This window comes from Pleurodeles waltl, chromosome 7 (assembly GCF_031143425.1).
Source record: "Pleurodeles waltl isolate 20211129_DDA chromosome 7, aPleWal1.hap1.20221129, whole genome shotgun sequence".
NCBI lineage: Eukaryota > Metazoa > Chordata > Amphibia > Caudata > Salamandridae > Pleurodeles > Pleurodeles waltl.
In genome coordinates this window covers 811,868,491-811,893,345 of record NC_090446.1, presented here as the reverse complement: position 1 = coordinate 811,893,345, position 24,855 = coordinate 811,868,491, and the positions used below count along the sequence as shown (strand labels likewise).

At 41.2% G+C, this 24,855-nt stretch overlaps 1 protein-coding gene across 2 annotated transcripts in view; it reads left to right on the top strand.

Annotated features, from left to right (window-relative positions):
• RARS1 (arginyl-tRNA synthetase 1) overlaps positions 1-24,855 on the top strand; it is a 230,040-nt gene that overhangs the window by 12,492 nt on the left and 192,693 nt on the right. The window contains exons 1-4 of one of the 2 annotated variants that reach the window (XM_069199349.1): positions 8,138-8,184; positions 11,498-11,632; positions 19,940-20,128; positions 24,075-24,183. In XM_069199349.1, coding sequence (XP_069055450.1) covers positions 19,976-20,128; positions 24,075-24,183 — 262 coding nt within the window. In that variant the 5' untranslated portion in view covers positions 8,138-8,184; positions 11,498-11,632; positions 19,940-19,975. Of the gene's footprint in view, positions 1-8,137; positions 8,185-11,497; positions 11,633-19,939; positions 20,129-24,074; positions 24,184-24,855 lie in introns of those variants that run through there. The other variant, XM_069199348.1, reaches the window with a different exon arrangement.

Genomic DNA, 24,855 nt, shown 5'->3' with positions numbered 1-24,855 from the left:
TTTGCTATTCTGTGTTCCCTCAAGTCTCCCGATAAAAAATGGTACCTCACTTACGTGGGTGGGCCGTATGCACGTGACAGGAAACGCAACATGGACACATCACATTTTTACATTGAAATCTGACGTCTTTTTTGCAAAGTCCCTAGCTGTAGATTTTGGCCTCTAGCTCATCCGGCACCTAGGGAAGCCTACCAAACCGGGCATTTTTGAAAACTAGTCACTTAGTGGAATCCAGGGTGGAGTGACTTGTGGAGCTCTCACCAGGTTCTGATACCCAGAATCCTTTGCAAACCTCAAAATGTGGCAAAAAAAACGTTTTCCTCACATTTCGGTGACACAAAGTTCTGGAATCTGAGAGGCGCCACAAATTTCCTTCCTCCCAGCGTTCCCTCAAGTCTCCTGATAAAAATGGTACCTCACTTGTATAGGTGTCCCAGGTGCCTACTACAGAAAAAGGGCAAAAACCTGTAGAGATTGAGGGGATAGCACAGCGAGTTGATAAGCACATATTTTTCTTTTATACATCTTTAGGCTGACTCTGCTTTGGGGACCCACACAAGTGAGGTATCATATTACTTGGGAGACTGAGGGGAATGCAGGGTGGTAGGAGATTTGTGACGGAATGTTGATCCTTCAAAGAAAAGTGAGGAAAAAATGCTTCTTATGCAAATTTTGAGGTTTGCAGAGGAGAATGGGTAAGAAAATGTTGGGGTATCCACACAAGCCACACCTCCTTGGACTTCTTGGGATGTCTCGTTTACAAAAAATGTCTGGGTTTGGTAGGTTTCCCTAGATGAAGGCCGCACCAGGGACCAAAACCATAGGTGCCCCCTCGCCACCAAACACAGGTAGTTTTGTCATATATCATTTTGATGTGTCCACGTACTTCTGTGATGTTCCAAACACTGAAATTGTGAAAAGAAATGCACTTGGGTTATGTTAAAAAGATCCTTCACTCAGCAACCAAGTTGGTCGCATGCTTCATCATCAGGGTTGCACCCGAGACACCTAGCATATCACGGGTGTGCTGCGACGCCTGTTTATAGCGGAGCAGGTTTTGTCAATTTTACCACACATACTGGTTGGATTTGGCACGAGGGTGAGTGATGGTTCAGTAGATCAAGTTTTATCAACAAGAGATTTCACAAAAATTAAATGCACTGTTAATAACTGAAAGGCCAAAAAACTGAACCAATGGCTCACAGCTCGTGAGCTGTAAAGCCGCATCAAGGCATCAATTGTTTTACAGTCCATTCACACACCTTTCATACATGCCATGCACAAGACCATTCACGCGGCCAGCAGCGGGCCCAGCATATTATAACACAAGCATCAACAGACAGCGCCATTCAAGGGCCCATCATTTTCATACGCCCACATGCTTGATACAGCAATCACACCAGCTGATGGGAGTGTGTGGACTGGCGTTTGGCCGGCACCGCCAGCCAAGCGCCACCCCATGCACACCGCTAGCCAAGCGCCACCGCACACACACCGCCAGCCAAGCGCCAATGCATGCACACCGCCATCACTTTTTCTGTTTGTTTTTAAACAACAAAGAAACCACTAATTATAGATAAGTACAAAACTACAAACACAAAAGCTCTAACTGAATACATGATAGTAATGCCAACCGTGAAACTGAACATATGAAAATATAAAACAGCAGTTTACGCTCATGGTATTTACCAGTATTTTTCTGTGTGTGGTAGCTCCTGAAACAGCCATCCACAAACAGTCCAGGCTTTGAAGTACAATCAGAGCAGTACATCCTAGTCTCCTTCCTGATACCTCTTCGAGCACAGACTCTACGCCTCTTAGCAGGAAAGTCTTTTTTGGCCATGGCAGAAAAGTGACGATCTTTCAATCTAGCCACATCCTCCACCACTGCTTCGCTAGGAGCTCTTGCCTGTTCCAGCACAATAAGGCTCGCTATGATAGACTCCCGAAATTTCACAAATGTCGTCCTTGACTCTGGAGAACTATCCTTGAACACAACAAAAGCATTAAAAGTTGCCAAGTGGAACGGGTGAACCTCTAATTTCTTATACCAGACATAAGCCTTACAAACAGCAGTGTAAGGTTCCATTCTCTGATCTACTCTATCATCACCACCCATGTGCTTATTGTAGTCTAAAATGCACACAGGTTTGCGCACTTCAGCAACTTGACCCCAAACAGCCACAGGGGATGTACTCTCATCATGGATGGTAGTTAGCATGTACACATCCGTCCTGTCTACAAATTTCAGAGTTAGCAGCTCATCATTCCTCAAGGCACTGCCCTGTCCCTTCTCAAGTTTTTTAGAGACAAGCTCTCTTGGATAGCCTTTCCGATTAGATCGGATTGTGCCACAAGCAACAGTGTCCACTCTGAACAATTCCTTGAATAACCGAACTCTAGTGTAAGGGTTATCTACATATAAATGGTGACCTTTGTTAAACAGTCGTCTACCAAGTTCCCACACAGTTTTCTCACTAACTCCAAAAGTGGGTGGACAACCAGGGGAGTCAATACTGGAATCCCTACCAGTGTAGACCCGGAAATCATAAACATATCCTGCATTACTTTCAGACAGCATATACAAATTAATTCCATACCATGCACTCTTGATAGGTATGTACTGCCTAAAACCCAAACGACCCTTAAACAGGACCAAAGACTCATCTACAGATATTTCTTTGCCTGGAACAAAGATCTCTGAAAACTGATCAACCAAATGATCAAGGACAGGTCTAATCTTAAAAAGACTCAGAATCAGGGTGATCTTGTGGCAAGTCTAAAGCATTATCTACAAAAGGCAACATCTGAAGAAGAAGCTCATACCGGTTACGACTCCTGATTGCAGGAAATAAAGCATTTGCCATCAAGGGACTAGTAGTCCAATATGAAGACAGTGATGGCTTCCTTATCAGTCCCATCAAAAAAGTTAAACCCAAGAACTTTTTCAACTCTTCCAGATTTGTGGGAATCCACTGGGTGCTAGCTCTAGAGTGTGGCCTAAGTCTGGCAGCGCTGTCCCTCAAATGCTGCTCGGCATACAAATTAGTCTGCTCATCAATCTGTTCCAAAAATACATCATCCATAAACAACTGTAAGAAGTTGACAGGCAAAAGGTTTTCCGTATTTACTCTACACCCTGGGAAACCAGTAAAGGCAGGCAACTGTGTGCTCCATGTTTGGTGCAAGGTCTTCCAATCGGAAGCCTTTCAGCCGCTGGCTGCTGCACCATTGGCACATCAGTGTTTCATCCTCTAAAACAGGCACTTCATCAGCACTGAGAGTGGCTTCATCATCAGACGATTCCTCTCTGACAGAAAATTCACTTCCAGAATCTTGCACTTCCTCCTCTGCCTCAGATGCATAGTCAGTCTCATAATCATGGTCAGAAGACCACTCAAAAAGCACACTAACAACCTGCTGAGCGGTCATCCTACAGCTAGCCATGATCCTTCCTACAAAAAGTAGCTGGACAAATGCACCACCAACAACCAGCACTGTGTAAGATATGTAAAAAATAAAGTGTAGCTATATCACTAAGAGTTATAAACTCAAAAACTATACTGCTCACTTGCCTGAAAAAGCTTGAATCACCAGCAACTATTCTGCACAGCCAGATCAATCACCAATGATATCCCACTAAAAAGAAAAGCAAATTAGACATAAGACAATACAATAATCATTATGCATAAATCTAAGGACAATTTCACACACAAACCTGCATTTAGTACACCACCTACAAGCATGTCATTCATGCATGGCAACAATACTCCTTTGGAGTAAATTTATTTACTTACCTAAAACATGCAACTGCGCAAACCGCAGGACAACCACTGTCAAAACCGCAACAAGCCACAGCAAAGGAAGCAAAATCTTTGAACTAGAACAAAAAGGAGAAATAAACTGTTATAATCACAAATGCAAATACTTCGCCAGTTGACAAACACCCACCACCAAACATTTATATATTGTCCCTGGTGTCTAGTGTTCTCTTCCCCCCTTGGGGGCAGATGGGCCTAAAAAAAAAATAGGCCAATCTGCCCCAAAGGGGGGCAGAAATGGCATAGAATATATTGCCCCGTCTGGGGGAGATCCTTGCCCAAGGGAAACCCCCCCCCCCCCCCACTCAAAGCACACACACACACACATATGATCCCTGGCGCTAAGTGGATTCTGCTGCCCTTGGGGGCAGATGGGCCTAAAAAAAATAGGCTGATGAGCCCCAAAGGGGGGAAGAACTACCCAGCAGTGCTTTGTCTCCTTTGGGGGCCGACCCTTGCCAAAGAGGGCACCCCCCCCAACACAAAAAAACAAAGGTAAGAAAAAAAGAATCCCTGGCATCTTTAGGGCTTCTGCCCTCCTGGGGCCGATGGGCCGAAAGGAAAAGTAGGCCAATCCACCCTAAACGGGGCAGAAATGTCATAGAATATATTGCCCCCTTTGGGGGGGGGGCGACCCTTGCCCAAGGGGCCACACCCCACACAAACCCCACACATGCATGATCCCTGGCGCTAGGTGGCTTCTGCCCCCCCCGGGGGAAGATGGACCTTAAAAAAAAATAGGCCGATTTACCCCCACGGGGAGCAGAACTGCCCAATAGTGCTTTTTGCCCCTCGGGCGACGCTTGCCCAAGGGGCCGCCCCCACCACCACAACGAAACGCACACAAAAACAATCCCTGGTTTCTAGAGGCTTCTGCCCCCGTGGGGGAAGATCGGCCTAAAAATGAAAGGCCGATCTGCCCCCAAGGGTGGCAGAAACGGTGATTAAATATATTGGCCGACATAGGGAGCGACCCTTGCCCAAGGGGTTGCTCCCCCACACTATACATACACACACATACACAAATCCATGGTGTCGCCTTGCGATTGGGCAGCAGGAATGCTGATAGAGACATTATATTTTTTAGTAATCCCCCCCACCCGGAGGAAAAACGTACCTCCTTTCTAGAAGACGGGCTGGATGCAAATGGCACCCTCTGATGATGTCGGATTGCGCGCTGACATGATTGGGGGTGGGGGGGGGTGGGGATGGAAGGGGAAGCGATTCCCCTTCCAACCCTGACCTGGTTGGGTGGAGGGGCGGCCCTTGGAGGGAGCGCTAGCGCTTCCCCCGAGGGCCGGTCCCAGGACATAATGGTTATGTCTGTGCCGCAGCCATAGACGTAACCATTATGTCCTTGGCGGGGAAGGTGTTAAGAACACCACTAGGTGAGAAGTTGGAGAGTTTATTTTTCCTATAACTTGCATTTGAGTAGGTGTTGTGATAAGAAAGCTAAAAATTGTCATTCTGGATTTTAAAAAATCGTGAGGCTCCCACCTAAATTGGGAATAATAAAATATATGCTGCTCTAACTTTCTTCCTGGATTTGCAAAGATGTGCAATGTTTACAAATTTTCCTGCTTGATTAATAATAACTGACAGTAATGACATGTATGAATCCATATAACACTGAACATAGTATATTTGCAATAAAATTTACAAGATTGGACCAAATACAGATTGGTTGTCGTTCTCATATCGTAGTGTTGTGTTTTCTAATTTCTTAAATCTACGCATGTCAAACTCCTGTCCAACTCTTAATTTTGCATATTAGTATACTAATGTTATTGTGTAAATGTTTGAAAATGCCAACATCTGTATCCACACCTAACTCTCATGAATAAAACACAGTGCCTACTTCATAGTTTACTCCTTTTTCCACATATGTGCTTTCAGGCATATACCTCCAACTTTCTCCCATATAATGGCTTTCCCTGTATTCTACTTCAAATATTTCCATTCTCTAAGAGAAAACACCTGACTATAGAGATGGCTAGAAAACGTCTACACCAGAGACATAAACAAAGAAGTGAGCCAGCACGAACATACTAGAACACATCAATAATAGATGTACTCTTTACTTACCCATCGTTGGACCATGCTCAGAAGTAAACCTCAAGGGTTCAGAACTTTCTCTTTAGGAATACAGGAGACCTTTTCTTCATGTTTAAGGGCCATAGGTAAAATTGTCGCCCACCCTCTCTGTAGCTGCATGCTACTCAGCCTGTCATCAGTGCTAACAGGAGATTTATTATGATTTCTGTAGGTCAACAGACACCTTTAAACACCTGAAAGTTCACAATGTAGGCTTTCATGTTTTTTAAATTTCCTTTGCACAAAATACATATGTAGGAAGTGCTTGAAATCCCTGTGGAAACCCATTATTCTAGGGCGTCTTGAACTACCTGCTGCAGTTCCTGAAAGAAATTTAGTTAGCACAGTGAGGAACTGTGTCTCCAGCTGACAAGAACTGCCCACTTGTTGGTGTGGCATTTGACATCCAGTTCTTGCGATCCTGTTTAACGGTGGCTGCGTTAAAGTGCGTGCCAAAACTTAGAAATATTGGAGCACCCTGAAACAACAGGAGAACTTGTCTCTCCCTAAGACCAAATCAAAAATATAAAGGTGGCAGGAAATGGCTGATGATAAATAACCTTCTCAACCCAAAAATTCGTATTAAATTCGTTTTATGCCTCTTTACCTTATGGTTACATTTCTCTTTCCTTCTTCATCTTTATTTTTTGGTTATTTTAATCTATTTGATGTGTGTTACCCTTGTTTATTATTTCTTTGAACCAGGATTTTTAAAATTACTTTCTTATTTCCATTACGCTATTATGCACTTCATAAGTGTAGCAAAAAGGAAGATTTTATCTTCTGAGTGATGGCCTTCTGTTATCGTTTTAGTATTGCATGCTCCATCGTGCCTGCTACTTTGTGGTCATAACGACAGCTCATCCCTCTCTTTCAGAGGACCCCTAAAAAGACTGGGGCTCCTTGTTAGCTTAAGTGAGGCTGCATATCGTAAGAAAGTCAAAGGAGACTGTATATTTGAACTTCAGGGCGTGTAAAAATGTTGGTAGCTTTATCGTGAAATATGCTGAGATATTGGAGCATGTGACCACAGACCCGATTTGTCATTCTCTGCATTTCTTTTGCAACTGTGGGAGGACCAGTTAATTTGACTCCAAGGGGCGTGTTTCCTGGTTTCTCAAAAGGAAAGTGATGGTATTTTTGTTATTTATGGTAACGGGACAGTAGCATTTGAGAGCATTCTTTCTGACTTGCAGTTGAAGCTGTTTGCTAATGCAGTGAGAAGAAGGTAAGATATAACCTTTGTGTTTGACACGATATAGTCTTGGTGCACATGCTACTGCTTGCAATTCATTTTACTGATGTTTTTTCTTCTGTTCTATATAACCTACGAGTTGCTTTTAACATTTTGCAGTGTCTAGGCCAGTTTTTGTTTTTTAACTCCTTAATTTTTGTACCAAACGGGGGTTTTGACTTCCGCCTGTGCTGAAGTTAAGTTGGTTCTGACAGTAACATCTTTTCACTTAGTGATTCGGGGGCTGTTTTTTTGTCTATTTGTTCTGCACCGAGACTTTGACTATTGATTGATGCGTATTTTGAGGTTATACAGATAGTAAAGAAAAACGCACACGAAGTGACTTGCTTTTTTAATGGTATTCATCTGCGCTTTTGTGGCAATTCAGATTAGATGTAGCTGTAGTGATGTTGATTTTTTGGCTAAGTAGACACATTTGAAGTCGGAACACCTCCTAATTGCCGAACTTGTGTGGTCCTCCACTAATCATTATGGGCGTGATTTACATATTTTATGCACCTGTGTTTAACTCTGATTTTCAGACTCCAGCATAGCAGAATTTATATTCATCACAGTAATTTTGCCAATCTGTAAATACAGTGGTTTGGATATGCATTTGTATATGTCGAGGTGTATTTGTGGGCTTTTCTGGTTGAGTTCACCATACGTGCCAACATTTCAATAATAGGAAGAGGGAGAGTTTAAAAATATAAGCTGAATTAATTTCCCTAACGACGTACAGTGAACCAATGACAGTTTGAACGGAGACGGTACATATGCATGTAAACATGTTGGTAGCTTTATCGTCATATTTGCTAAGATGTTGGAGCATGTGATCCCAGATCTGCCTTGTCATTCTCTCCTTTTCTTTTGCAACTGTGGGAGGGCCAGTTAATTTGTTTCCAAGGGGCGTGTGTTTTCTGGTTTCTGAAAAGGAAAGTGATAGTGCTCTTCTTATTTATGGTTACGGGACAGTAGCATTTGAGAGCATTCTTTCCGACTTGCAGTTGAAGCTGTTGCTAATGCAAAAAGAAGGTAAGATATAACCTCCTTTGTGTTTGACACGACACAGTCTTGGTGCAACATGCTACTGCTTGCAATTTGTTTTACTAATTTTTCTTTCTTCTTTTCTATGATTTGCGCATGTTGTCCAGATTTAATTTTGTTTTTTAATTTCTTAGTCTGTGTTCCAAACTGGGTTTTGACTTCCATCTGTACTGAAGTTAGATTGGTTCTGATAATGGCATGTTTTCACTTAGTGATTGGGGGGTTATTCTTTTTTCTATTTGATCTGTAGTGCGACTTTGAAAATTGAATGATGCAGCATTTTTAGGTTCTGCAGATAGCACACAAAATGACTTAACATTTTTATTCGTATTCATTAACGCTTTTGTGGCGACTCAGATTAGATCTAGCTGCAGTGAAGTTGGTTTGTTGGCTAAGTAGACACATTTGTAGTCAGAACATATGAGTAGTAATCGTTACTTTCTTAGTTGCCGAAATTGTGTGGTCTTCCATTAATCAGCATGGGCCGAATTTACATATGATTTTATTCTCCTGTGTTTAACCCTGATTTCAGACTCCTGATTAGTGGAACTTTCATTGCTCTTAGTAATTTTGCCAATCTGTAAATACAGTGGTTTGGATTTGCATTTTCATATGTCGAGGTGTATTTGTGCGCTTTTCTGGTTGAGTCTTCCGTAATGTCAACATTTAAATACTAGAAATAGGGAGATTTGAAGAAAAAAAATAGGGTAAATTAATTCCCCCCAATGATGTACATTGAAGCAATGGCAATATGCATTTAAAAAAAAAAAAAAACGTTTTGAGCTTAAAAAAGGGGGAGTCTCAAATCTGTATCAGGTCTGTTAGTATGTACAGTCCGCCTATAAAAGTTGGTGATCACCCACAGATCTGTAAGACTGTGAAGGGTGGGACTGGGACAGAAAATAGGCCAAGGCAGCAACATATAAGTGCCCCTCCATTTGAAAATTCGGTAGTGAAATAGTGGCCCCATTTCGATAAGCCGCACTGTGATCTCTCCGGTATTCATCCTGTGTGTGATTCCCTCACAAAAGGCCCGAACATCCTGCCTAGACAATAGCCATTGCTATTGTTTCAAGTGGAATTTAGCAATGGCCATTTGTTGGTAGTGTATTGAGCGCCCACTGAATGGAAGAAGGATGGAGTTGGAGAGTGGGGTGGCTAATGTGGGGAAAATATGGGTGTAGTAGCTATCATGGGTGTAATTCATGAAAGGATATGATGCAGTTCCTTCGATACCACGGGAAAAATCCACCACATTCTGCATTGTGTTCCAAGTGCAACCTTTTTCAGTCTGCACAACACTGGCTGCTACTGCATTTTACTCATATGAAAATGTTTGCAACGGCAACCCAAATACAGCCACAGCTCAACAACCATAAAACCGGGGGACCCACAGTCACACAACTGTCCCACATTCATACCTGTCAGAACGGCCTATATTACCCTGTCAGATTACCCTATACGCCAGACTGACCCTGGTCTGAGTATTTAACAACAGTTTGATGGTTTTTATTCTAACCCCCAAATGACTGCCAGTCCACGTCTCTGCAAGGAAGGGGTTAGAATGTTTCCCTAGGTGGGAAAAAGGGAAGAAAAGAACCTTAATCAATTTAGTAGGAACAGAACACGTCTTGCTCAAAAGAGGGAAATATTTTCCCCATGGGAGCTACTTAAATTTACATTACAAATATATTATATTGTTTATGTTTTCCTTGTATAGCTGTGCATAGAAGATTCCATAGAATAGAAATCATGTGGTTGTAAATGTTACACATGTGGACAGTCCAGAAAATCTACAACTTTTTTTAGTTTTCCAGCACTACACCAAGAGTTCTTGAGAATTTTGCTCTTATTGTTAAATTCATCATGGGAGGTCAATTTCTGTTTTTACTAATTGCATGTGCATGCACCCTGAATATACCCTCTTAAAATGTTTTGGGGCCCTTTGGCAAACGTAAGTAAGTGCCTGTAAAAGTTTACTACAGGAGTACTACTTTATGTACTCCAAATGCCTTTGTGAATTGGCCCATTTGTTACTTCATGAAGGTCATCAGTAGCAGGCTGAAAATCATTATTAGACATCGTGTTTTAAAAAAAAAAAAATGTGAGCTGTTTTTTAGCCCAGTATTTTATACATGAAGGAGTTTAAGTTTCAGAGGTAAAAATCATCTGCTCTAGTTTGAAGGATGCAAAACCTCACTAACTTCTCAGCATCTCAACAGTGACGTCTGATGATAAAACTGTGCAACTTTTTTGGCAATTTGCATAGGAACTGAAGAAAAGTTTACTTTGCTGATTACACTGTACAAACTCACTGTCCGCAAAATTGTGAGTTTTAAGGCAAACAGAGAAAATATTACTGGAAAAAATAAAACGTTGTTTTTGGAATCTCCAGCACGGGCTTCCATGTATTCTGGCTTGTGAAAAAGACATGTATAAAATTATGGGCCCTGCATTAGAGTTTAGTGGTCAGGGTACTCTATCACAAGTATGATGTTGGACCCTATCTGCCAGACTTTCGATCTGTCCTACCAATTTAAAGTCTGATGGGGCATCAGCTTTCCGTCTGCAGTGCCCTTATTGGTTCTGTTGATGGAAAGTTTACATCAGCAGCCTGTTGAAGTGCTGGCTGCTCGAGTAAGGACACCATACCACCTATGTTGGATTGACAAACTGATACAGTTTTTTACTGTCCATCACTGCCAGGGAAAACCGGGTAATAGTGAACAGAAAAATAGAAAACTAAAAATAATGTTTCCCACACTCAGAGGAAAAACTATCTGCGTGTAGGAGTCATTTGTTATATGTTTTTCAAAAACAAACTCCCTCTTTGGAGACAAGAACGTACTGGACAGCTATCCACTGAGACTTTGGTACCTTCAGTTCCTCTTAAGGTACAGAGACCAACAATGTGCCTGTTGTGATCTCTAAATTTGGCAGACCCTGGTACCCTGAGGGATGTCGAGCTGCCCACCAAACCCTAAGTCAGGCCCTAATGGTTTGAAAAGCACAAAGGGATTTTACATTAATTTGCCTTTATTTGTGGTACCATTGCTGTAAGTCTTTGGTTTTGTTTTCTATCTTTTTTTAATTCATGCCTGCTGCAAAAAGCTGTAATCCAGTGTTCGCAATTAAATGACATTCGAGAGTATTATGGTCTAATTTGTCAGCTATGAGTATCTCCTGGTTGGTCCCTAAACACTTCCTACATTGTCACAGATGTCAAGGTTTCTGATGCAATGATTGTCTATAACCTCTTCACTGTAAATTATTAAACTTCTCCACTGTTTGTCCATGTCAGGAAATAGAGATCAAGTCTCTGGCTGCTGAAGTAGAGAACCTGAAAAACGTTAGCCATCTAGGAGTTTCTCTGAATCTGGAAGACCTGCAGGAAGAAAACACAAAATTGAAATACCGTCTAAATATACTCCGCAAGGTGAGTTCTTCTATGTAAACATTGCATATATAGTTGGAGAATTTCTATTTGAAAAATAATTTGCTTTCTTGATGTTAAAATATCGAAAAAATATATTTGCCAGCTATGTCATTGCTGTCCATAAAATTGTTTTCACTCAGGTACTCCTGTTGTAGCTTGCTCTGATTTGTAAAGTATGGTATCCTTTAACTGAGCCCTTCATTTAAACCTATATCCTTTAATAGAGAAGAATACGAGTTTTCTGTTTTCGCTTAAAATATTGATGAAGTAATCATTTGTCTTTACCATTTTTTGTTACATCTTTGGCCAAAAGCATAGACCTGTGGTAGATGGGAAGAGGATTTCAAATACACTATCAAAGGTCTTTACGTTTTACTTCCATAATCAGGTTAGTGGGGTAAGCGGAGAGTAAAGAATATTGTTATAGTTCTTGCCTTCCAGCGCAGATCAATGAAAAGGCTTTTCCTTATCATAAATGCCTTTTCAGATCATGCAACCGCAGCATCATTCTATTTTACTTTTTGTGGCGGCTTATGGCAGCTGTCGTCTGATCTGAACAGATCAAGAATGACCAAGATTTAGCTGTTCTCGTTTCTTACCTGTTTTTTATATATTACGAGAAGGAACAGTAGTTTTGGTTTTCGCATTTAGCTTGCTCAGTGTGCTCTTTAGCTCTAGCTCTGAACGGGTCCTTTTGAAAGGATATAGGCCCTGATTCACCAAACAACATGACCACCTATGTGAAACATAGCTGTACAGATAACTAGCCACATGTATGAGTGCAAATTCAGCACTGTTATTGACCGTATACGGATTTGCACTTGTATATGGGGTTACTTTCTTGTAAGAAGCTGAACTCCCGCAGACTTTCAAGTTTGTGGGTGTTAAAACAGTTGCAAGTAGTTTCCCACCTTTAGTTCCTATTTTACAAGAGGAGGAAATCCAGTATCAAGGTCAGAAATTTGTGGGAACGTCCACTAACTTTGTTGGCTATATTGGAAAGGAATGCTCCACGGAAAAATGTTTCCCAGATTAATACTAAGCCCCGTCCTAGTATTCTAAGTTTCTTACACATCTGTTAAAAGGAGGGCAAAAAGGGATTCTATTGTTAATAAAGTTGGCAGCGTTTTGATTACTCAAATTAAATTTGATGTCTTTTATAAACCCATTTCCTGTATTTTAAGTTTTGTGCAAAAGTATGAAAGATGGCCGAAGTAAAACAGGACAGTCACAAATCTTTGACTTATCAGTTTGTTGCAGATGTAATACAACGCTGTGAGAATAAACGTATTACATTTTCACTCGGTCCTTAATGATTAAGACACCTTGTACCTCCATTCCCTCGTAGCAAACGTGGCAAACATGTTGACTATAGTTATTTGCCATTTTAGCTTAGAAACAATAAACCATTTATATAAACCTGATAAAACGTACTTACATGTGTTTCAGTACATACACAGGGTAATATCTATGCAGTACTCTTCATTTCACCTTTGAATCGGTTTGAAGCACGTATTCCAGAATAAATACTCGGTACCTGAACAGTGATTTTACAGGAGAAAACTATGAACCTTTGGTAATTTATCCAGGTTTTAGGAAAGTTCTAAGTTATTTTCATTGCACGTTTCAGATAAGTTGTGAACAAATCCCTGCCTTGTGTAGGGCAAATGCAACAAACTGAGCTAAAAACAGTTTTCTCCTTAGTTAAAGTGATTGTGTGCATGCATTCCTAGATGATAAATGCACATGTAGGAAATAAATGTTTGGGGAAAAATAGAAGCAACTTTTAGCTCATTAACTAAAATTAACGAAGTCACTTCTTTCCCACCCTCTGTGGTGCTCTGTTGCTTTATGAGATTGCTTTCTTTATTTTTGTTATTTAAGTCTGATGCAATAACCTCGAAAAGTTACTCTTTGAAATGATGAGATGTTTTACGAGGCCTATGACCTGATTTGTAAACCCGGATTGTTAACTGCCGGGCAATTCCATCCACTCTTTTTACATTGTGGCCAAAGTCCAGGTTTCTGATGCAACTGCTGGGTGCTTCCCCCTTTACTGTAAACGATTACACTTCTCCGCCCTATGAGTAGTCCAGGAAATAGAGAACAGGTCTGCTGACAGGAGTAGCCATAAAAATAAACCCCTGCCCCCTTGCATTTCAAACATATCAAAGCCAGCATGCCAAATCCTGCCTGGAAAGGTCGTGGGGGGTTTGAATTCGTCCAGAATAACAATTAGGAAAACCGAGCTACGGATGATATTTACACCACAGTTTGCTAAGAAGTTATCTACAACGTCACAATCCTTCCTGGCACTTAGTAAAGCTGACTTTCACCGGCTATTTAGGTGGTACACTCTTGCTTTTCATAAAAAATGACTTAATTGTCAAATTGACTTACTATACAGTTATACATGAGGCTGCCAGCATCAGCTATGTTACTAAGCACATTGCACCCTATCTCCCCCTGTCTTTGCACATATATTTCACTAACAGCAGTGCTTAAGCAATAGGCTATTTTAAGGTCAAGACTGTACCACACTTCACCATCAGTAGTGCTAGGGCGGCAGACGTTATTCGTATATTGTTTTCTTTGACCCTGACATTAGCCCTAGCAAGCTACTAATTTTCTTTGTGGTTGATAACCTCCTATTAAGGTGTAAGTACTGAGCATTTCTAAACTATATGGTAAAAACAGGAATCTTCACAATTACATCCTGGGAGGTCGACCCTTAAATATATATATCTTACTGATGAAGTTGTTGATACCATTGAATTTACATTGAGTACATTTAAATCTAGCATTACCAGGTACCCCTTTCCGTAGATTTGTAGCTGTAGAACAGTTTTCATCTGGGAATTTTGATCCATATTTCCTCTGCCAGTAAACTGTGTGGCTTTGTGAAGCATGGAAGTTTGGGGCCCTGTGCAGCATGTGTCATTTTCAGCTAGTGTTTGCCGACGGCTTTGCACGTCGGTACCACTGGTGGAACTATACAGTCCTCCGTTTCACTTCAACAGATGTCCTTTGACATCATCAAAGGCAATATATCTTCTGTCAGGAATCGGGCGTCTTACTGCTTCAGTTTTCTCTGTCGATATCCATTTAGCTTATTGATAATATAATTCAAAAAGCAGGCAATCTGACTCCTCTCTCTCAACATCAGAAATTGTACTTTCTCCATTGCCGCTCAACATCTACCTGTGCCTCGTATTAATTCCATAATCGATTCTCGGAGCTCCCTGAAAAAGTTGTGTAATCTTTTTTTGAGAGATATTATATGCCATTGAGTGACAGTGGAAGATTACACTAAAATGTTGCTTGGCTCTTCAGCACCACAAGCTCTTTGTGCATATTGCTATCTATTCACACGTGCCCAACTATTATAGATCCATACTTCCAAGTATTTACATGTGATAGGTGTCGACATTTGCTGGTCACATTGCATAAATAATAATGTCTAGTCGCTTTGACGCATCAAGGGGCAAATAAGGACCCTTATTCTTGGGAAAAAAAGACATTGTTCATGATTTCCATTGTTGGAGGCATATAAGTATTTAAGATTCTAATATACATAAGGACATCATATGCATAAAGAGGAATGTCATGTTACTCTCCCAAACAGTTCCCTTCTTACAGCTCTCCTGCTTCCTAGAAATAGCTGCATTGCAAGTAGAAATAGTTGTGGATAGAGCAGAGCGCCTTCACCTCTACTATGGGCCATTGGGAGTTAAATAACCTCCGCCGTTCAAAAACTTGAAGTTGCTTCTGTATTCAGAGGTTTGATCTAGACTTTAACTTCCAGACCAGATTTTCTATGTCCCATAACCGGGACCAGGTATTTCTACCTGCGAGTCTCAAAGTGTGTTGCATTAAGTGTTCTCTTGCACGCCGTGATCTAGCTTTAGTATCAGCGGCACCACCTTGGGGATAACGTGCCAGATTCCTGGGCATAGTCGTGGATTGCTTTGCGTTGAGAAGTCAGATGGTTTTCATATGTTGCAAAACATTCTGCCAAGGAACTGTCAGAGCCAGGACTTTTATTTCTAGTCGACCAATTTTTAACTTTAGCTGAGGTGAGCTGTGCATCCATCTGCTTCCTCTGCACTGGCGTATGTGCACCCCCTTCAAGAGCCGTCTTGTATAATATAGCTCATCATTGCCCCCTCCAAGTGCTGCTACAGGCAGTCATATCATTTCTAAGTTGGAGCGGCGCTGATAGGGGACCCCATCTGTGGCCTTCCGAGTCCTGCCTGCCGTAAATTCCAAGTCATCTAAATATTTAAGTCTGTAGAGTGCACTACAGTTTCTCTTGTTATATATCCGCATTAATGCTTGTGCTCAGGGTAATTCACGAACCGGTTTCACTGATTTGCTTTCTAGTTTCACATTGATTCACTTCTCTAAGTACTGCTGTGCTGGCCGTTAATGCATGCCCTTCTGTTGCCTTAAAGGCATTCCATTCAGTCCCCACATTACCCATCGAGTCCTCAAAGTCCTTAAATGAATAAATAATGCTTTATCCTAGAATGCCTCCGAAAGTGGGCTTCTTGCAAAGTAGCTCCGTGCAAATGCCATTATGCATGTAGTGAGCATACTCCATCCCACAGTAGGTAGAAGCAGACAATCATCCAATATCGTCCTGCATAAGCATTCAGCATGTAAAGGCGTACCCAACCAGTGATGCACAGCCAATAACTCATCCGTTCTGTTATGGAGGTCGTACACTGGGCAGTACAGAGGATTATTTTATCAGCAAGTGTGCCATTTGCCAAAGGTCCTGCACACCCCATTTCACCATCCACGGTAGACCATCTTTGTAGCAATTTGTACACTAGCTGGCCTGAAGGGGACAAGTGCAATCTGTCCAACTCGTTGTCATCCACATAACTATAGTCACCCCTCTACATTGTTGTAGTACACATTTTGGGAATATAAGTGCAATGTTTGTGGAGACCTAACATCTAGATGTTCTTTGGCGACTCAGTGTATTCTAGAAAAGGGGCTCAGTGTCTGATACAAGTAGGGGCATCACTTTCACATGCTGACTAAGCTGTTTCACACACCTGAAATTGCCTTTGACTCCAAATTTAACACATTCCTCCTTTGTATATATGCATGTATGTATGTACTTGGTTTTTGGTAGAGCACATTTCGGCCAGAGGTATCAAAGCACTAGAGGGGTAATCATGACAGCTACCACACTTAACAGGATGAGAATAGCCAAGTTTTGACTTGTTTGCGGAAAGGCAAAAGAATGAGGATATTCCTAATTTTAAAAGGGAGAGAATTCTAGAATATTGCAGCAGCTTTAGAAAAAACTCCGCCCCCCCACTTCACTTTTTTTTTTTTTTTTACCTATCTGGGCGCGCTAGCCTAACATCATGAGTTCTCTGCCATTTGCCTGCCCCGAGTCTCACACTACCACCCCTCACCTCACCCACTTCCCTTCAAGGACAGAATAAAACTCTTGCCTTCTAAAAACTAGTAAATAAGTTATTGCACTGGCTCATCTTCAAAAATGACTCACACTGATAAGAGTATAATACATAATTAACAATTTTTATAGATGGTTCCACTCCTTCATATACCCACCCCTTTGCGAATTATTTTGCAGTTGTTTTCATCAGCTTTAGACTTTGTACAATAATCTTATCAATGTTATCTTATCTAGTTTATCATGTTGGTGTACTCTGGAATTAGTCGGTGTCACAAAGGATCCTCAGTTTGGACTCATCTTTAAGTCTGCTTGATGGGCTGTATTCTTAGTAGTCATAAGTATGACTGGCGGACCCGCTCAGTTAGAATAAGTTGGTCCTTTAGAAGCATCTCCTGAAGTTGCAGGTCCATCACCAATCTGATTTTCAGTGCAGAGTTTTCAGGTTTATTGAGTGCTGTACACCTTCACATGCTGTCGTTTTTTTAGCCATCATAGGATTTGGTAGCAGGCCTTGTGGACATTTGGTTCCCTCTTCTAAATTAATTCTTGCTCTGGGTCTACCTGACAGGGGGTGTCCTTTAGATTCTCCAGTGCTTGCCAGTTTTTTTAGTTCACTCTGAAGAACGACTTGCCGTCTAGAACCACCTTCAGTTTTCACAGGAATAGCAACATGTATCATAGTTGCATTTCTCTGTTCACCATTTTCACCCCCAGGAAAGATCTACTTTGTCTCTGTACCACCAGAGTGTAAGCCAGAAATGTCAGAACATTTGTGTTGCCAACTATATAGTGGCTTACTTGTCTCGCATTCTGCAAAGTATTGTCTCTGTTCCGATAATTCTGAAATTTGGCAGTCATTGGCCTGGATACAGATCATGGTGGCTGTAGGGGTCCAGTGGCTGTATGTGCTATCACAATAGAAAACTGTTTTGTTAGAATCCTAGGTACCACTGCTGTGCTTAGCCACTCAAGCAGGAACAGTTCAGCCCTCTAAAGTTACATCAGATAATACTCATCCTAGACCTTCCCTGAAAGTCCTTTTTCATTCTCCAAAATGCATATTCTTGGGTGTAGGTCAGTGACTTGGTTTTGGATTTACCACACCATAGACTCAATGATCGTCAGTTTTGCCTCTTCTGCACTCACTATGTGTATTTTTCACTGGCCAGCACATAGCAGCCCGGCTTTGAGGCCTATACTGTTTCTCTTGCAGTTGGAAGGCAGTACGGGCCTTGTGTATCAACTGCAGCATAAGGTCTAATCTATCAGGAAATTCTACTAAGTAGTCCTTTCTTTATTATATAATTTTATTCGGCAAAAACAGTCACCACAGCTAATCAGGGTATAGAGTCTCCCATCGCTATCTCTATGAAGGATTCTTTGAGATGTGGTGAGCCTGTTCTTCTGTATTTTAGGGATAGTGGCTTTCTTCAGTCCTGTCCAGAGAACACCATTCTCATTCCCATGATCAGCAAGCTGCTGTATCAGGTAAGGTGCTCCCACTCTCATGTACAGTTGGGGTTCTCACCTACTTCCTGCACTAAAGCTGTGATGAGCTTGGTATTGCACGTTCGATGGCTGGCACGCCCCTTCTGTCTGGGGTATGTTGTGGAGACAACGTCCTACATGGTGAATAAACCTGTAGCCCCACTCATGCAAATTATCTAAAGAAACTCATAATGGCCATCACCAGCTTATGGTCACATTCCCTTGTTCCTAGAAGAAATTAACCACTGCTACTTAGTTACACAGGAGCCCCTAGATAGAGCACATCTATCATGATGTTCTGTATGCCTCTCACGCTGGGACTCTTCCATGGAAGCAGCTGCCCGCTGTAAAAATTATTGTTGTTAACCCTGCCCCAGGTCTCTGTTCCTCCTATCGTAACCCAGCTGCGTTGATTCACCTCCAGAAATTCGTTGCAGGTCCAGGGTCTGTCCATGCTTCATTAGCCACCACTGGGGCTCTCCGGTCCGCCCTATTACCCTGTGCACGTTATCCCGCTGTTTTCCATCTCTTTGGCTCCATTTTATGTGCTAATTGCACTGTCAGTCGAGCAAAGAAGGGGTGAGAATGCAGACCCCCCCACTGGTGGATCAATGCCTGTCTCACGTCATTGCCTTTCTGCTCCTTCTGGATTGTGTTTGCCTGCTGATGGCCCTAGAACAGCCTACCTGCTCTAGGCTGCCTCCTGTTTCCATCTTAGCACAGGCCTCTCCTGGCCACTATATTTTCATACCCTAGGTTGGAGGGGAGGTGGTGCTATGTCCCTACTACCATCTGTTACACAAACCCTGGGTTGTAAGGCTTACTGTTAAAATATTTAACTGGAAAAGACCTTTGAAGCCAGATGTGTTCGGATGGTTACCGACATCCTGCCTATATGCCGAAAAGTGAAATTCACAAATGTATAACTAATTTCATGAGATTGTCACTAAAAAGTAACATTTGTTTTCGCAACATAAGTTGATGTTTTGCACACAAGAATATACTTTCAATTGTTATAACTTTCACTGGTCTTGCAAAAGAATGCAAAGATTGTGTAGTACTTACGCATTCACAACCGTTCATGCCTTTACTCCAATTGCAGAGTCAATCTGTATAGAGCCCTAACAGTGCTGTGAAGAAAGGGAGTCAGTTGCCGAGAATATGCTTCTAGTGCCAGTAAAGCACAGTTCTAAGAAACACAAAAAAATATTGTAGGATAAAATAGTAGGGCTTAACAGCGGTTTTAGGAAATATATACTTCTTGGTTGCATAACAGGTGGGATCTTTCCATCAGAAACGCTAATATTCTTAATAAAGCTTTACGTTATTCCAGATGTATTTATTAATTTATACAATTTGTTTCTTGTGGTTTCCTGCAGAGTCTTCAGGAGGAGAGAAATAAACCCACCAAAAGCATGATTAACATCAACTCGCGCCTGCAGGTGATATTTGGAGATGCTATTAAAGCAGCCTATCCGGAGCTGGAAAATCCTCCTCTTGTTGTCACTTCAAGCCAGCAGCCTAAATTCGGAGATTACCAATGTAACAGTGTCATGAGCATAACACAGGCAAGTTGTAGGGCAAAACTGGCTTTTTGGTTACTGGACTTATTCACATTACATAGCATGGTACTCATTCTAGGACCACTTCCCGTTGCCTCTTAGTACCTGTAACCTTGACAGAAGGTGCGTTGACGGTATTCCTTGCACTTGAACGGATTATAGTGCGCTATTAGTGTTTGAGCTTTTTTTTCCCTAGGCTCTGAATACTTTTACCTTCCGTATCCGGTAAGCCATATCTTTTTGCTCAGCAACAGCACTTTAATTTCACAAAACAATAATTTTGAGCAGTGACGCTGTCCATAGCTTAGGGAATTCATCTTTATTTGTTATCTTTGTCATGGAAGGTTCTTTTTTTTGCATTCTTAGTCAGTCATCTCTGGTGCATTAAATAGCAATATTAAAAGGCTGAACTTGGTTTGTTGCAATCCATGACCCACAGCTGTTTATATTAAGAGAGTTTAAATTGATCCTCACAAATGACTTGTAAAGTAATGATAAAGATAGTGTATTTGGGAAAGTGTAATAATTTAGTTGGGTTTCACTAAATAAACATACATTATGAACCCACAAACGTAGGGACATTTGTAATACATTTATATTCATGGATAGAATCAACATGTCTTGAAAATGAATCACACTTGCTTTGTTGTAATTACTTTTAAACATTAAATGCTCAACAAGGTCTGGGGGTCTGCTCGCACACTTAATGCCCAAAACACGGGAACGTTTCTGCCTGACAAAAGACTGATCTACTTAGGCTGCCTGGGATAGTTGTCATAACCTTAAATCATCATTCCTTTCTAAATTGCATGTGGTAGTATGTCACAGGTATTGTTGTTTTCATTTGAAAGTTAATGTTGATACACAGAGTCAATACGTACATAATTGTATTATGTGAGAGCTACTCTAAGGTTTGTACCCAAAAAGTATCTTCAAAAGATCTTAGTCACCTAAAACTGACAAACATTGGCAAAGCCAGTAGGCCTCACCTATTCAAGAACTATTGGCTTTGACAATATGTTTTAGTCATGTTGTACACCAGCATGGCTGCTGCTCAGCATAGCTAAAAGTTAGTGAGGCAAAGGAGAGTGGCATGTAGCGGAGTGTCGTAAAGTTGAGTGGAGTGGCATAGTGCATTGGTTTTGAGTAAAGTGCGGTTGAGTGCATTGGTGTAGTGTGCCATGGTTTAGAGTACATTGGCAAAAAGGGCAGTGGCATAGAGCAATGGTGTAGAGTTTAGTAACAGTGAGTGCAGTGTTGCAGAGTAGACTGTCATAAAGTGCATTGGTGTGGAGTGGTGTAGAGTAGGGCAGAGCGCAGTGATGCAGAATAGAACAGATGGTGTATATTGCCGTGATGTAGATTACTGTGCCGTGTGTGCAGTGGCGAAAAGTGTTGTAGAGTATAGTGGCATAGAGTGCAGTGGTAAAGAGTAGATTGGTGTAGAATGCATTCGTTTTGAGTAAAGTGCTGTAGAAGGCATTGGCATAGAGTGCAGTGATGTAGAGTGTAGTGACAGTAGAGTGCAGCGGCGCTGAGAGCAGTTGCTTAGAGTAGGTTGTTTCAGAGTAAAGTGGAGTGGTGCACGGTAGAGCACAGTTGCATAGAGTGGGGAGTACATTAGAGTGGATTGGTGTACAGTGGAGTGATGCCAAGTAGAGTTCATTGGCGTACAGTGGCATAGAGTGGAGTGATGCAGAGTGGAGTGGCGTAGAGTATAGTGGTACATTTACGAGTAGTGTGGGGTAGAGTGCATTGGCGTAGAGTGGTATATGGTAGAGAGGCGTAGAGTGGAGTAGTGCATAGTAAGGTACAGTGACGCAATGTGGATTGGAGTGACGTACTGTGGAGTGGCATAGAGAAAAATATGAACTTTTGTTTTTTAAAGACTGTTTTAGGACACTGGGACCAGGCCCCTGACTCCTGTAATGGCAGCAGACAACGTTCTTCACAGTTGCAGGCATTCAGTCATGTTAAGGGGTACGGAAATTGCCAACGGGAAAGAAAGCTCCTTCGGCCATTAAAAAGACTCTATTTTTAAAAAAAAAATCTGTACCTCTGGATTTCCGTGGGACCAACCATCTAGATATACCTAACTTTTAGCCCCTTCAAGCCCTATCTGAGCCCCTCTTTAAGCACTAATTTATCAAAAATGGCTAAACATATTTACATCAAATCATAAAAAGCATATTTTCTGAGTCATGTTCCAACTTTTTGCCACATTTAGTGTGATTCTGTTTAGGCTTTTGCGCCCCCCACCCCACCCTTTCTTGGACCCCTTTTCATGGGTTGGCACAAACAATTCCACAAAAGAGCCGTAGTTGATGAACCTTTTGAGGAATTTTTTGCCAGATTGGTCACACAACGGCAAAGTTATTAGCAAAACAACTTCCTAATTATGCTTGACCTAACTATAACTACACAGTTTGAAATCACTACTTTATTTTATGTGTATATATATAAACATAAACAGGCATGGAAAAAATCCAGCTCTTCGATTTTCCTCTTTGCCTACCCATATTTACTGCATCCATATAGCGGGATTGTCCCTTTTAATTGGCTGCTTTTAAACCAAACAAGTTCCTTTTCGGCGATCGTCAGTGTATCTCTATTGGAGCTGTGTGTTGATCTCTTAAAGGCCAGAGAGGTGTTGTGCCTAATACGTGGACCAAACGATCACACTACGCAGCTCACGTAGAACAAATCTCCCCTATGCACCTTCAGTAATCCAAGTATATCTATGTACTTGAGCTTTGACAGAATAGATTTCTTATTCCTATACTTGGGCTTAGATAATTTAAATATATCCTTACCTCTGCACTTTGTAGACCACTTTACCGATAAGCTACAGATTTGATTTTTAAAGGACTTTTCTATTCAAAAGTTAAAGATGTAAGATCTTAATTAATGTTATACATTGGGAATATGGACTACAGTATTACTTCAACAAACATGCACCTATTCAAGTATTTTACGTTCACTCCTGCACTCCATACGTCTGAGCACTCTGTGCAGAGTTCCTTCACAGTTGTACAGTTGATTTCACAAAAGTGATAGTTATGGCAACTTTGAGTAGAAAGTTTTGTCCATTTAAATACTTCAGCCATTGCATGTCACACATTACTAGGTGGATACATGATTGTGAACCAAATAAATATACATATTCCCACCGGTAGGACCCATGTCGATATGCTGAAATTACATGACATTTGTGTCTGAAATACTCTAGGTTTTTATGATATAGAGGGAAGACCTATGTGTATTAGTTTCTCTAGTATCTCAATCATGCACTGCTTCCAGTGGTTGTTTTCCAGAGTGCCTTTGAGAACATAGTCTTAAGTTTGAAGATATTGACAAAGTTACCCGCATGTTCGTCATCTTCGATTTAACACATAACTTAGCTGTAAAAAAAGTTGGTGTGTGTAAAAAAATCCATGTAAACACTCCTATTTTCTTTGTGAAGAAAACGCTTAAGATGCATTTGCACACTTACAATACCTTCATACTGTTGGGTTGGTCCATCAATAAACAATAAGATGCTTGGAGTTTGGACAAATTTATGGACATCTATGGGTTACGAAGATTACTGCAAGTGGCACATACCTAAGAAATCACTAAACAATAATAAGGTGTAACGGACCTGAGTGACCCATGTTTTTTTTCATTGGCAGCCTCCTGCACTATTCAGTGGGTCACTGTGATGATGAGACAAAAACTCTGTTTAATAATGGCTTCCTCTGGTGACAATTAGCAAATGGTAGGAAGCATTTACGATTTACATTGGCTGCCTTGAAATGCCGGGACCATCTTTGATATGCTCATGTACAAAAAAAATCTCAAGACAGTTTGCTCAAGCGAAAAATATATTCTAAAAGCTGTGTAATAAATTCTTTTAGGTAAATCTGTTAGCAAGTGTTAGAACGTTTACATTTGTCTGATATTTACATTTCAGATGTTGAAAACCAGTCAGAAGAAAGTTAATCCAAGAGATATTGCGGACCACATTGTCCGAAATATTCCCAGTAATGAGTATATCGAGAAAGTGGAAATTGCAGGCCCAGGTATGGTGATTTAACACAGTGAGCAATGCTTATATGAATTTCTATTCTTTTCACCTCTCAAAATGGTAGAAAAGGAACATTTTATTTATCAAATCAGTACCATTAGGTCAGAAAAACAACATCACATCACCTTTCCTGCTAACATCTCGTTTTCCAAAACATCCACCATCTCGTATGAAGTAGCACAAGGTTTGACTGTATCACTGTCACATTCATCATTGAATCCAACAGCTTTGACAATATCATATATGTGGGCAATATTTGGTACACTAAAACCACACAGTTTCTGGAATTTGGAGCAATTTGGATCTAGGGTGTTGCAAATTCAAGAAACCATACACTACAATAAATAATCTGTCCATATATTCAAGAAGGGAATCTGGCTACTTGGCTGAATCAGCTTGGACGCCCTTACGTTTAGTTGATCTTTGACCATGCAGTACTCATACCAGTCTCATCCCCATTTTATGCAACTGTGAATTGAATTATATCCCATGAGTCCTCACCATCTACAGACTATTCCGGCACCTTTGCTTTACTGTCTTTGGGGCCTTCGATCTAGTATTAACATCAGGGTCATCATTGTAGTAGCATCATCACTCCTCACTTACTACACAGGACCCGCAGTCAAGGCTATGTGCCAGTGCCAGAGGTTCACACAACATGCTCTGC